The following is a 14986-nucleotide window of genomic DNA, read 5'->3' on the forward strand; positions in this document are numbered from 1 at the left end:
ACACAAAATTCAGCAGAGCCTGATAGCTGTGTCTTTCCACTACTTTGCAGGTATTTTTATTATGGAGATGCTGCTGGTATTGTCCGGGGTGTGCCTTACCAGTGCAGATCCAGGCTATATAAATGGTGTGATTGTAAATGCTTGACTGCATCAGAGTTTTCTTTTTCAGGAAGATGACCCACGGAGGGAATCATTTAATAAGAAGATATATAACTTAATGAGAAAGTTGCTGAAATATGCACCAATTGACGCAGCTGTTGATCAGAAAGCCAAAAATTACATTCATGACTGTCTACCCCCTGTACTTACAAAAGGTATTTTGTTTATTTGTATTAATTGTGTTTTCAAGGGGGCTGGGGTAACCGGGTATCTTGAGACCTTGGGATGGTTATCTATGCCCTTTTTGCAAGTTGAACCAGGCCCAGGTAAGGATCCCATGCTCAGGGTAATGAGCTCTGGTGGAACCAGCAGATTTTCGGTGGTGATTGTGGAAGAGCTAGAAATTTGAGGGACAAAACCATCATGGACCCGGGTTCAATTCTGGCCTTGGGTGACTGTCTGTATGGAGTTTATACTTTCTCTCCATGTCTGCGTGGGTTTCCTCCGGGTGCTCCCACAGTCCAAAGATGTGCAGGTTAGGTAGATTGGCCATGCTAAATTGCCCCTTAGTGTCCAACGATTAGATGGCGTTGCATCACTCCCGATGCCCCGGGGAAATACTCAGTGAGTCCGGTAGTAGTAGCCACATTGAAAATCTGGAGGCAGTTACGGCAGATCTTTAGGCTGGGGGCAGGGTCAAGGAAAATGCCAATTCGGGAGAATCACAGATTTGAGCCAGGGAAGTGGGATGGGAGTTTTCGGAGATGGGAGGAGAAGGGATTCAGGGCATTAAAGGATTTGTTTCTAGGGGGCTGGTTTGCGGGATTGAAGGAGCTGGGGGCGAAACATGGGTTGGGGCAGGGGAAGTGTTCAGGTATGTAGGTCCGAGATTTTACTAAGAAGGAGATCTGGAGCTTTCCGGTAACACGGCCTCCACACTGTTGGAGAAGGTGCTGACGACAGGGGGAATGGAGAAGAGGGTGGTGTCACCGATTTATGGGGCGATTCTGGGAGAAGAGAAGGCACCGATAGAGGGGATTAAGGCAAATTGGGAAGAAGAGTTGGGAGTGAGCATGGAGATGGGTTGTGGTGTGAGGTGTTCCGGAGGGTAAATGCCTCAACTTCGTGTGCGAGGTTGGGGCTGATACAGCTGAAGGTGGTGTATGGGACATTACAAAGGCGAGGATGAGGCAACTCTTTGAGGGGCTAGAGCAGGGGTGGGCAAACTACGGCCCGCGGGCCGCATGTGGCCCGCCAAAGATCTTTATGCGGCCCACCAAGTCATTAAAAAAAAAAAAAATTTTTTTTTAACTATTTTTTTTTTTTTTTTTAATTTTTTATTATTTTTTTACGGTTAATGTGGGGGGCTGTTGGGTTACTTACTGGTATAGGGTGGATACGTTGACTTGAGTAGGGTGATCATTGCTCGGCACAACGTCGAGGGCCGAAGGGCCTGTTCTGTGCTATACTGTTCTATGTTCTATATGAGGCGCCCAGAATCATAACCGGGTGAAGTAATTATTTTACTTAATATACTATGCAGCCCTTTAAAATTGTGAATTTCTGAATGTGGCCCTTGCACGGAAAAGTTTGCCCACCCCTGGGCTAGAGGATATTTGTGACTGTTGCGGTTGGTGGGAGGAAGGGATTGCTGGCCAGGGGATTGACATTGTATTTGTTACCGTTGATTGATAGTTGGTGGGTGTAAATTTGGATGAAAATGTGAAAAAGGGGGAGAATAAAAAAAGGTTAGGTCGGGTTGCAGGGATAGGGTGGGGGATTGAGCCTAGGTAGGGTGCTCTTTCAGAGGGTTGGTGCAGACTCGATGGGCCGAATGGTCTCCTCCTGCACTGTAGGATTTTTATGGTTCTTGCAGGAGGAAGATCTTTGGGAAGATGACATGTTTCCCTTAAGCACTTTGAGGAAGGCAACAGAGAAACTACCCTCGTGTACTCTTTGCCCAAATCACATTGCTCATTGCAGCTGAAAACAGGAGACTCTTGCGATCAACTGAAGAGGAAAGCGCAGGGCATGGAGAAATGAGCAGAAGTAGATCACCACTGCATTTTCTTGGACTGGAGAGGGGTAATAAATACAAATTTAGCCTTTTGCCAATAGACAGTTATTGAAACAAGATTAAGGAAATGCTTTAACATTTAGCATCCTTTCACATTTTGCCACTTTGCGTCAAAATAATGATACAACCGCATGTTTTCCTCATCTTCTGATGTTGTTAACAGTTCATTTTTAACGCTGCAAACCAGAAAATGTCCCCAGTTTTAGTACTCCCGCTGTTCATTCATAAGAGAAAATACCACAGTCCAACAATGTGCAGTTTAGGTGGATTGGCCATGCTAAATCGCCCCTTCGTGTGCAATGATGTGCAGGTTAGGTGGATTGGCCATGCTAAATCGCCCCTTCGTGTGTAATGATGTGTAGGTTAGGTGGATTGGCCATGCTAAATCGTCCCTTCGTGTGCAATGATGAGCAGGTTAGGTGGATTGGCCATGTTAAATCGCCCCTTCGTGTGCAATGATGTGTAGGTTAGGTGGATTGGCCATGCTAAATCGCCCCTTCGTGTGCAATGATGTGCAGGTTAGGTGGATTGGTCATGCTAAATCGCCCCTTCGTGTGAAATGATGTGCAGGTTAGGTGGAATTGCAGGGATAGGGTGGGGAAGTGGGCCTAGACACGGTACTTTTTCATATTCTGGTTTGCCTGATCTGTGACATTTGATAACTTGCATAACTAGAACAAGTTACCCTTTTTGACTGCCATCTCTCTAGATTGTAAAACTTTGCTTCCCAGGCTTTTCCTCATTGCTCATCCTTTTTGAATCATTATCACCTGTGTATATATGTCCCTTTAAAGTTTGCTGTGAGAGCTACTCACCATGCTAAAGTCTAATCATATGGTTTACCCTATTTAATAAGGATCAATTAATTCGTCAATTAACTTTTTTTTGGTGGGGAGACACAGGTTACCCTTTTTTTATTCGATCCCCATTGTTGCCGTTGGAGCCATGTGTCATTCTGCTGGCTTAGCTACTACCAAAATTTATTTTTCTGCCAAGTAAAATTTCTAGACTAACTAATGGTTAGCCAATGGCCTCACAGGAGGATGATAGGCAGATGGTGAGCTATTTCATTTAGGATTTGGTAGTTGATGGAAAAGATCGTAAAAGACAAAAACCAAGGTGGTGAAACTGGGCAAAGGAGGGACTGGAGATTGCATAGTCTTGTGGCCTCTCGGGCTAATTTACTCATGACATGAACAAAGTTGAAAGCAAGCTGTAACCACATTTCTGCATACTGTTAAACTGGCTTGCCAAACTATCTATTTGCTAATATTGTACCAACAAATACAGAAAATTTATCTAATTGGATTGGATTTGTTTATTGTCACGTGTACCAAGGTACAGGGAAAAGTATTTTTCTGCAAGCAGCTCAGCAGATCATTCAGTACATGGGAAGAAAAGGGAATAAAAGAAAATACATAATAGGGCAACACAACATATACAATGTAACTACATAAGCACTGGCATTGGATGAAGCATACAGGGTGCAGTGTTAATGAGGTCAGTCCATAAGAGGGTCATTTAGGAGTCTGGTGACAGTGGGGAAGAAGCTGTTTTTGAGTCTGTTTGTGCATGTTCTCAGACTTCTGTATCTCCTGCCCGATGGAAGAAGTTAACCCTGAAGGGTTGATGAAGGAGCCTTGAAAGCAATTTTGAGGTAATGTAGATAGTATCTTGGTGTTGGTGCTGTTTTATCCCCAGTAAACAACTATTAGTTGAGTGATTACCTGTGTTTATCAACAATTACACATCATAATGTCAGCATAGCTTCTTCTTTTCTCCCTAACCTTTCCTTGCCTCATCTCCTGAAAGAATTGCCATCCATTAGCGTACTCTTGAGATACTGTTAATTACAGAACATCTGCTTGGGGACTCATTCATGGAAAGTTCACTTGCTGGAAAGCGTTTTCTAACTATTTCTGTGCAGAGATGAATTTAGATTAAAAATCAGCTATGTTCAGTTTCAGCATGTAATGTTCTGTGTGCAAACAAAACTGCATCTTCCCAGTGTTAGAGACAATTTGCATTTTTTCTCCTAGAGGAACTTGCATGTACTGTGTACAGTGCACCAGCCCGATGGAGAGATGGTGGGCCACGCAATGTTGTTCTGCAGATACGAGGAAGTACCCGGATACGAATGCTTCGCAGTAATATTGGCAGGTCTCTCATTTCTACTTTTCTGTACAACATGTTTTAGAATAATCACATTGTGAAATCTCATCAGTTGTGCTTTTTATGGCTTTGCCTTACCACATGATATCTACTGGGACTTGAGTACTAATGTGGTATGCCAATTAAAAAGGAATGAACAGAGGGATAATTTAATAAAATACATCCCCACTATAATGTTCAAAGCTGCTCAAAACTTTCTGACAGGAAATACTAATCTTTGAACATTCCTATGCATCTTTTTCAATTTGGGGGCTATAATGTTTGGTCAGTCAGTTTTGAATAAAATGGAAGTGTGATAAGCGGTCATTACTCAGCAAAGAATTCTGTACTGAAAATGTAAAATATTATTTGCAGAGGGCTGTGTGCCGGCCAGGATCCTGAGAGTCTCCGTGATTTGTTTTGAAGAAGGGCAGGGAAGTTCTCCCGGGTATCCTGGCCAACATTTATCTCTCAGACATCAGCATTAAGACAGAATATCTGGTCAGTTATTAGCATCGCTGTTTGTGGGACCTTTCCATACACAAATTGGTGCCACATTGTAACAGTCATTGCATATTAAAACAAATGTATTGCCATGGAAGCTCTTTGGGAAACTGAATGACGTTTCACAATTAGATCAAAACGGGAGGATCTTCTCCAGGGAAGTGCTTTCCTTGCAAAATCTGTCACTCCCTCCTGTTATAATTTATCCAAGCTTTCCTGTTGGAAATCTTGAAGAGCATAAGTACTAACTTTTATGATAACTTACATTCGTACAGTATCTTTAATAGAAAAACTTTTTTTAAATGTTTGTATGCGCACCAATTTCTGTTGGGTTAATGCCAGCACTTGCAGTCGGATGGTGCATTAAAATTGGGTCTTTTACTAACCTGACTTGTTTGTGGTTTCCTTCCGAATGGAGATATGTGCTGTTTTCCTCAATCATAAAAAGGCAAGGAAGCAGTGATTTTTCACTGAATATTTTCCCCATAAACAAAAACCATTTACACTTGTATAGTTCCTAACATAGGAAAGCAGTCCAAGGCACTTCCCCTGGAGTGTAACAAAATAAAACTTCATGCTGAGCCAAAGAAGATAATATTAGATTTGGATTTATTGTCACATGTACAGAGGTACAGTGAAAAATATTGTTCTGTGTACAGTCCTGGCAGATCCTTCCATACATGAAAAACATAGGACATACAATAAATACAAAATGTGAATACATAGACATCGGGTGAAGCATGCAGCGTATATTGCTACAACAGTAGAGAATATGCATAGACAGACCAGTTCAGTCCATAAGAGGGTCATTTAGGAGTCTGGTATCAGCGGGGAAGAAGCTGTTTTTGAGTCTGTTTGTGCGTGTTCTCAGACCTTTGTATCTTCTGCCCGATGGAAGAAGTTGGAAGAATGAATAAGCCAGGCGGGAGGGGTCTTTCCCGAGGTAGCAGGAGTTGTAGACATAGTCAATGGGTGGGAGACAGATTCGCGTGATGGACTGGGCTGTGTTCACGACTCTGTATTAGGACAGGCCATGTATTAGGACAGGCCATTAAAAGCTTTGTGAAAGAGGGAAGCATCAAAGAAAGTCTTACAGGAGGAGAAAGATTTGGAGAAATGCAGAAGTTTTGGGGGGAGAATTCAGAGCTTGGGGCCTAAATTACCAAAGACACAGTTGCCAATGGTGAGTCAAAGGAAGTGGGAGCTGCATACGAGGCCAGAGTTTGAGGAATGCACATTTCTCACTGAAGTGCTTATCCAGTAAACATGGTAGCTCTGGGATGATTGCTAGCTCTTGGTAGATGGAGCATGCTAGACTCCAAAGGAATCTTTGCCGGGCAATTACTTCAAATGATTGTTTAATTAATGGCAAGGTGAAACAGCAAGGAAAGTTCAAATATAATCCATCCTGCAGCACTTTTCATCCAACAATTATCAAGCAATGTTGAAGCCCATAGCCCAAACTATTCCTCTCTCCAGATCTAATTAAATGTTACGTCCAAAGTGTTAATTTTTCCTCCTGTTTATGGCACTGATCAGCTTGTAATGTTTGCTTTGTGTTTTCTGTTTCCATTCATTCTCCTTTGGGAAAGGCTTATGTTGGGAGAATGTGTTGCCATCTGGATCTAGAGATACAAGTTTCTGATGCTATTGTGTAGCACAGTTCTCTTCAAGCAGCCAAACTATTGTACTTTTCAGTGTAAAGTTAATACAATAATTGAGAGACAGCAGCTCTTTCCTTGTGCTGAATGGTTTCTCAATAATTTATAGCTTTGTGTGTAATGAATCCCAGTAACTTTTCAAATGAGGAAAGAGGATGGCACAGTGGTTTGTCAAAATGTACTGTCCCCTTTCAGACCCGTGTTTAAACCCAGTCCAGCCCACTCTATCAATTATGAATCCACTAGGAAATAAACATGAAAAGGCTCAATCCACTTACTAGGAAGTGTGGACCCTCTACATAAAAGCACTGAATTAGCACACCTAGATTTCCATGGAGGAGGCTCTTATTGCTGATGGCTATAGTTTTATGTTGCAGGAGAGCTACTTGTCAGCAGTAGGTGTTTATGACGTCTTGCTGACACAAAATGGAGGGTGCTTTATATTTCATTAAAGCATAGTGCTGAAATTGACCAGCAAATGTCGAAGACTGTTCCATTTCTCGAGTACAGACTTTGCAAACAAAGAATGCTAATCTATGTAGGATTATCTGCATTGCTTGTCCTCCATAGGTTATGTGGCGAGAACGGCAGTATATTGCTGTACTACACAATAGAAAATTCCAGAGACTACCACAAGGAGGAGGAAAAATGTATAGAAATAGATCCAGAGGTAAGATGAATTGTCCTAAGTTCATTTGCTACAGTATAAAACAAAATGCTTTTATTTTCATTGAAATTTTCTTTCACAAGTTTAGTAATCTGTACAGAATGACCTGAAAAATGATTGCTGGAGCACCATACTATTGTGTTTATTTCCTCTGGGTAATATGTTGACTGTGGGTAGAAGGTGCTCAAAGAAATGTGCACTTTTTCTGCAAACATAAAATGTTTACATTTCTCTTTCAGCTTGCTGATGGGGTAGAACTCTTACTTTGCTCGTACCCTCAATATATAAAGGTTGATAGTCTTCCAGCTGGAAATCTGGATGACAAGGTATGAAATATCTTGGCTTTGGTAGAGTTCAAACCCAGGAGTATTTGTATGGTCTGTGCTACGTTATCTGACCTAAGCTGAGAGGGCTTCGGTAGGTATTTGCATAGAATTGCCGGAGGTTAAGGGCTGATCTAAGAGGTGTTCAAAATTGTGACAGGTTTAGATAGAGTAAATATGGAGAAGATGCCAGTAACTAGAGGAGACAGATGTTTTTAATTGCCAAAAATAAACCCAGAGGTTGAGATGAGACTATATTTGACTGAGAGTTGTGATGTGGAGTGTACTGCCTGCAAGATTGCTGGAAGGAGATTCAGTCATAATTTTCAGGAGAGAATTTAACTTGGCTAAAGGGAAGAAGCAAGAGAGTGTATGAGCTCTTTTAAAGAGCTAGCTCAGACACTATAGACTGAATGGCCTCTTTATCATTCAGTGAATGTGCCCAAGTTTTGGTACACTTTTCCCGTGAATTCGTGAATTGTAATATTTAAACTACTGACCCAGTTAAGATCAGGGAGCTGGGGCGCCCCCCGGGGGGTCGGAGAATCGCCCGGCGTTGGCGTCAATCCCGCCCCCGCCGTGGCCTGAATTCTCCGCCACTCGGGAATCGGCGGGGGCGGGAATCGAGCCGGTCGGTGGGCCTCCCGCGGCGATTCTCCGGCCCGTGATGGGCCGAAGTCCCGCTGTTGACAGGCCAATCCCGCTGGCGGCATTCAAAACATCTGGTGCTGGCGGGATTGGTGGCGCGGGCGGGCTCCGGGATCCTTTTGGGGGGGGGGGGGGGGCGATCTGACCCCGGGGGGTACCCCCACGGTGGCCTGGCCCGCCATCGGGGCCCACCGATCAGCGGGCGGGCCTGTGCCGTGGGGGGCACTCATTTTCTTCCGCCCCGCCATGGCCTTCACCATGGCGGGGGCAGAAGAGGCCCCCTCCCCTGCGCATGCGCCGGTATGACGTCAGCAGCCGCTGACGCACCGGCGCATGCACGGACTTCCACCGGCCGGCAAAGGCCTTTCGGCCCCAGCTGGCGTGGCGCCAAAGGCCGTTCGCGCCAGTCGGCGGAGCGGCAACCACTCTGGCGCGGGCCTAGCCCCTCAATGTGAGGGCTTGGCCCCTAAAGGTGCAGAGAATTCCGCACCTTTGGGGAGGCCCAACGCCGGAGTGGTTGACGCCACTCCAATACGTCGGGACCCCTCGCCCCGCCGGGTAGGGGAGAATCCTGGCCCAGGTTTCTAATTGTCTGATAACTTTGTGAAGCTATGAGGATCTTCATTGCTAAAACCCTCCTTTCCACTTCGGCAATAACAGTGTGTTACAGCAGTTCTAGTTTGTGATTTTAATACAGTGCTGTAAATATGTGAAAAAATATTGGAAACGTTGAAACTTTTCTTGGAGAAAACAAGACCAAGAAGAGATTGATAGGGGTGTTCAAAATTATTATTAAGCTATTTTGCTGGTAGGGACAGCTGGTTTTCAAACAGTCATGCCAGATTGGCTTCAGCAGTCACAGGTTGTGGAATTTTACGCTCGTTGAAGAGACCGGAGAGGTCACTCTCAATCTTGCTTTTTGACTTGAACAGTTTTTCATTGAAGAGCATCGTCAGCTTCTCTTCGATAACCAGGTATCTAGACTGCATTCATGGGGAGAAACTATTCCCTGTTGTGAAAGGATTGAGAACGAGGGTGGAAGTAATTGAAAAAAACGGCAAGGGGAAAAGATTTTTAACACAGCGAGTGATTGGGATCTGGAATATGCTGCCTGAGTGTTGTGGAGGCCGGTTCAATTGAAGCATTGAAAAGAGAATTAGACTTACTGGAACAGGAACATTGTGCAGGGTTACAAGGAGATGGTGGGAGAATGCACTAAGTGAAATGCTCATTCAGAGAGCAAAGTGCAGGCACAATGGGCCAAATGGTCTCCAGATGTGTTGTAACTGAATTATACTTCTGCGAGGAAACCCTTTTTAGTAGGAGTGCACATTGCTTTTATTCATCCGGCCCTCACCGATCACGACTCTTGTAGCGATGTTTATAATTTGTGAATAAACGTTGAAACAGTGCAGATTTTTGTTAATTATTTTCTTCCCCATTTTTTCTGAAAGATGTTGTCGGGGGCGGGGGGGAGAAGAGAGGGGATTGTTTCCACAGGTGCCTTCCGTCAGCTTTCTGGCCATTAGCCATGAGTAGCCCTTGACAATTGTGTCAAGCAACTGTTCAGAATGCAGAGTGTGGTCCTGTGCTCAGCCAATAACCATCCAAATCCTTTCAGCTCAATAAATGAAATGAAAATCGCTTATTGTCACGAGTAGGCTTCAATGGAGTTACTGTGAAAAGCCCCTAGTCGCCACATTCCGGCGCCTGTCCGGGGAGGCTGGTACGGGAATCGAACCGTGCTGCTGGCCTGCTTTAAAAGCCAGCGATTTAGCCTTGTGGGCTAAACCAGCAATCTATAATGGGAACCTAGGATAACTGAGCGACACTGAGGCCAATTACATCAACCTTCCTTACTGTCATAAGACAATAAGTTAACTCGCCACAGTCCAGGGAGTCAGCCCCAGAGCTTGAGTACTCTTGTGTGGAGTGGCTAGTCACTGATCACTGACTGAGCCATCAGGTCTCAATAAGTGTCTTCCTTAAATTGACAGAACGGAACAAAATATTCTTAACCATCCAACCTTTGTCGCTTTCCTTCTTTCCACAGATCTCCTTAGCTGCCGCCTTGTATGAGAAAGGTCTATTGATGACTGAATATCCATTGCTGCCTAAGAGGGACTAATCTTTTATTAGGAACTGGACCTTTTAAAAGAGTTTCATATCTAGTTATAATCTATTACAAAGTTAGCATATTGTTCATTGTACAAAATACTTTAATATCAGGTTTGATTTAAATAGGTTTTTTTTCAGTCTGACTGATCCTAAAACTTGCCCTTTTTTAATGTAGCAATTGGTTTATAAGCAAGAGCATACCGACTACTGAGGAATGAATGCCTCGTTCACTGTAATGACTGTATACAATGGTTTGTCTTTACACAACTTTGAAGATCCTGTGTATTTTGCCGTACTTTCTATGCACGTACAGCAAAACAATTTGATTTAATGAAATCGAGATGTGCATAACATGCAGATGAGCATTTGAATTATGGTTTTATAGTTGATGCTGCGTTGTAAGGGTGTGCTCTTTATGTAAATGCGATGTAAGAATGCTCTGAAAAAATAACTATTAAAACAAATTATGTAACCTTATTTCTGGGTTTCATACTTCTCTGGAAGGGGAAGAAGAATAATGAAATAATGAAGTATACGTCAAAAAAATAATTTACTTGAAAATTTGCATTCCATATATTTGAAAGGAAACATTTGAAAGGCTATAGGAAAACGGATATGAGACTATTTGGATGCCAGCAAAGACAGGATGGCCCAAGTGGTCTATACCAGGGGTGGGCAAACTACGGGCCGCATGCGGCCCGCCAAAGGTATTTCTGCGGCCCACCAAGTCATTAAAAAAAAAAAAAATTTTTTTAAAAAAATTTTTTTTTTTTTTAAGGTTAATGGGGGGGGGGGGGCTGTTGGGTTACTTACTGGTATAGGGTGGATACGTTGACTTGAGTAGGGTGATCATTGCTCGGCACAACGTCGAGGGCCGAAGGGCCTGTTCTGTGCTGTACTGTTCTATGTTCTATATGAGGCGCCCAGAATCATAACCGGGTGAAGTAATTATTTTACTTAATATACTATGCGGCCCTTTGTGAATTGTGAATTTCTGAATGTGGCCCTTGCACGGAAAAGTTTGCCCACCCCTGGTCTATACTATTTGATTAAATGGGTGTCAGCTCAGCTATTTGAATTGACTTGGGCTGCATCATTAGGAGCTGCAATAATCAGACAATGTACTAAAGTACAGCTGCCATGTAACGTGCTATATACTTTCCCTCACCTACCTTGACAGGTGGCTAGTGGGGGAAAACCAGCTCCCATTTGTAGAGCTTTTCCCACCCTTGATGTCCCAGGGTGCTTTAAAGCCACCAAGTTACTTTTTGTAACGTGGCTTTCCTTTTTATGCAGGCAACCACAGGTCGGTTTGTTCCACAAACAACAGCCCGCTATATGATGAGTTTTTTTTTTAGAACAGTACAGCACAGAACAGGCCCTTCGGCCCTCGATGTTGTGCCGAGCAATGATCACCCTACTCAAACCCACGTATCCACCCTATACTCGTAACCCAACAACCCCCCCCCCAACCTTACTTTTTAGGACACTACGGGCAATTTAGCATGGCCAATCCACCTAACCCGCACATCTTTGGACTGTGGGAGGAAACCGGAGCACCCGGAGGAAACCCACGCACACATGGGGAGGACGTGCAGACTCCGCACAGACAGTGACCCAGCCGGGAACCGAACCTGGGACCCTGGAGCTGTGAAGCATTTATGCTAACCACCATGCTACCGTGCTGCCCCTAGTTAATCTGTTATCATCATTCTATTGATGATACTTGAGGAATGAAAGTTGAGCCGGGCTTCAGAAGATTTCCCTTGCTCTTTTTGTTAATGCGGGATCTTTTACATCCATCTAATCGGCAGATTGATTTGATTTCACGTCTGATCCAAAAGGCAGCACCTCCAACAGTACAACACTCCCTCAATGCTGGAAGGTCAGCTGAGGTTGCGTGTTCAAGTACTGGAATCCTGGCTTGTGACAAGAGCACTGAGCCAAGCTGACACTTCATGTGTGAGACCTTACTCCCGGTGCCAGTAAGTTACGCAGCTATCTTATTCTCATCTGTGAAACTGGATTCCAGCAGGGGTAGAGACTAGGATTGCAGGCACTGATTTCAGCCCAGGGGCACTACTCAATTGCAATGTCCTTGTTGGAAATGCAGCCAAAGTAAAGTTAATACGGCAACAAACTGAGGATCAAACATAGCCCAACCTGATTTACTTAAAGCCACCTGGCAAGTCTTGGGGAGGAAATTATTGTTACTAAACTAAGATGGGTTGCAGATTTCACAGGATGTCAAAAACCTGCTAAGAATGGAAGCATATAGAATTCTCACCTGGTTTGCCCCATGTTTCTCTTTTCCTCCCCCTCTGTAAATCAAAGCAAATGTGGTTAACTTTTAAATGCCCTCTGACATGGCCTAGCAAGCCATTCAGTTGTATCAAAACCTTTACAAAGTCTGGAGGTAACGGAAGTATGGTTGAGGGATTTCGCAGCAGATGGGCTAAATGAATAAGGCGACTTCCGGTGCTGGCCTTGGAGTGAGTGGTCACACATTTGGTGGCTCCCACGCAAGCTGGATTTTGTTGGTCCTTCCCTACCCCTACAAACGTCTTTTTGACAAAAGGCATGTGAGTGCCCAGGGAAGATAACACTCCTCTGGTGATTCAGGTGCATGGATCACAGGACGAGAAGTGCCACTAGAAAGAGCAACTGGAACAGTTTTCGGGGTGCACCACAGGATAAGATGGTAGAGGGCAAGGGGGCAGTGCTGCCCACCCAATGGTCGATGGAGCCAACTGGTGGAGTTTTTAATCAATACGTTCCAGCAGCAGAGGAAGGAGGCCTCGGAAGACCTGTTGGGATGGTGCTGGGTGGGGTTACGGGGATAGGGTGCTTGTTACAAGACCTGGTGCAGACTCGATGGGCCGAATGGCCTGCACTGTAAATTCTATGAAGACCTGGCTCAGGTGGTGGAGCCGCTCAGAGCAGCGATTAAGATAGTGGAGCAGAGGCTGGAGGCTCGGTCTGGCGATTCAGACATGGGGGAGCACGAGGAGCGGATGACCTCGCTAGAGGCAGAGTTGGGAATGGTGGTGGACAGGCAGAAGGGGCTGAGAGAGAGAAGTTGGAGGACCTGAAGAATCAGTCCAGGCGACAGCATTTGACGATAGTCAGGATGCCCGAGGGCATGGAGGAAGCAAAGGTTGCCAAGTATGTGGCGAGGGTGCTGGAGAAGTTGATAGGGGAGGGGCTTTCATTTGGCCCCTCATGGTGGATCAGATGCACAGGGTACTGAGGAGGAGGCTGCAGGTGGGGAGCCGCCCAGGGCAATGATGGTGCAGTTGCACTGTTTCTTGGACAAGGAAAGTATTTTGAAATGGCTGTGACAGTCCAGGAGGTACACCTGGGAAGCGAGTGAGCTGTGGGTCCACCAGGATCTGGGGGCGGAGTTGGCAAAGAGGAGAGCTGGGTTCAACCTTGTAAAGGCTGCCCTCTTCAAGAAGGGAGTTTGGGGTTTTGTACCCGGCCTGCTTGTGGGTGACTTATTAGAAGAAGGAGTTTTATTTTGACTCGCTGGAGGAGATGGTGGACTTTGAGAGACCATGAACTGGGAGGAGTGTGAGGACACTAAACCTTGAAGAGGAGCTTTGTGTTTATGGCCAAATGGTTGGGGTGGGTAGTTTGGGGCAGGTTTCGACTGGGGAGCAGTGATGCTGAGTGTGCGTTTTGTTCTCCTTTGGTGGTTGGAGAGGGATGGAGAGGTTAGAGGCAGGGGTCACCACGCTAGGTGGGCAGGCTGGTTAACGGAAATGAAGTGGAGGGTCATCAGGAAGAAGGTCTGGGGAGGGCGGGGTTGGTTCTTGGGGGTGGGGAGGTGTTGCTGACATAGATGTGGTTTGTGTAGCACAGTTGGGAAGGCAGAGATGGTGGCGGATATTGGAGGGCGGGCGTGGATGGGCATATGCCATAGGCTGGCCCAAGAAGGGTTACGGCTGATCAGGCGAGATGGACGGGCAGCCATCCACCCCGACCAGGCTTGTCACGTGTTCACGCATTTGAGGGGTCTGAAGGCGGATGTGATGTTTTTACAGGAGTCACTCCTGAAGTTGGGGATCAGATGAGGTTGAGGATGGGATGGATGGGGCAGATGATGGATGCCATGGGGGAAATGCAGGTGGGGAAGGCACTGGGTCCTTAAAGGTTCCCAGTCGAGTTGAATAAAATGTTTGGGGTTGAGCTGGGACCACTGCTGGTAAGGACCTATAACTGAGTGAGTTCCGGGTACTTTGGGCTACACCGTAGGACGAGACAGGTGCCCGCTCTCCCTGTTGCCTTGTTGATAGAGCCATTGCCAATGGCGCTCGGGGGGTAGAAGGATTGAGCGTTGGGGGTCGAACAGCGGGTTTTGCTGTATGCAGATGATCTGTTGTTCTATATTTCGGGCCCATTGGGGGGATTGTGGGGGTTTATGGGGAATTTGGCCGGTTTTTGGGATACAAATTGAACATGGGAAAGAGTGATGTGTCCCTGATCAATACTAACGGGCAGGAAAAGAGTTTAGGGGTGTTGCCATTCAGGGTGGTGGGGACGAGCTTTAGATACGTTGGTATCCAGGTGGCACGGAGCTGGACCCAGCTGCATAGGTTGAACTTTGCCCGATTTGGTAGAGGAGATGAAGGTGGAATTTTTGAGGTGGGCCGTTTTGCCATGTTGGATATTTACAAGGAACTGATGGAGAGGCAGGGCACCCTGGTGGAGGATAGTGTAAATGGGAGGAGCTGGG

At 45.4% G+C, this 14986-nt stretch overlaps 1 protein-coding gene across 1 annotated transcript in view; it reads left to right on the forward strand.

Annotated features, from left to right (window-relative positions):
* Positions 1–10725, forward strand: part of riox1 (ribosomal oxygenase 1) — a 49499-nt gene extending 38774 nt beyond the window's left edge. Inside the window, exons 11-15 of the mRNA XM_038815003.1 lie at positions 170–314; positions 4216–4336; positions 7063–7162; positions 7399–7485; positions 10184–10725. Coding sequence (XP_038670931.1) covers positions 170–314; positions 4216–4336; positions 7063–7162; positions 7399–7485; positions 10184–10258 — 528 coding nt within the window. The 3' untranslated portion in view covers positions 10259–10725. The remainder of the gene's footprint in view (positions 1–169; positions 315–4215; positions 4337–7062; positions 7163–7398; positions 7486–10183) is intronic.
* The last annotated feature ends 4261 nt before the right edge of the window (positions 10726–14986 follow it).

The sequence above is a fragment of the Scyliorhinus canicula genome, chromosome 1 (genome assembly GCF_902713615.1).
Source record: "Scyliorhinus canicula chromosome 1, sScyCan1.1, whole genome shotgun sequence".
NCBI classification, from domain to species: Eukaryota; Metazoa; Chordata; class Chondrichthyes; order Carcharhiniformes; family Scyliorhinidae; genus Scyliorhinus; species Scyliorhinus canicula.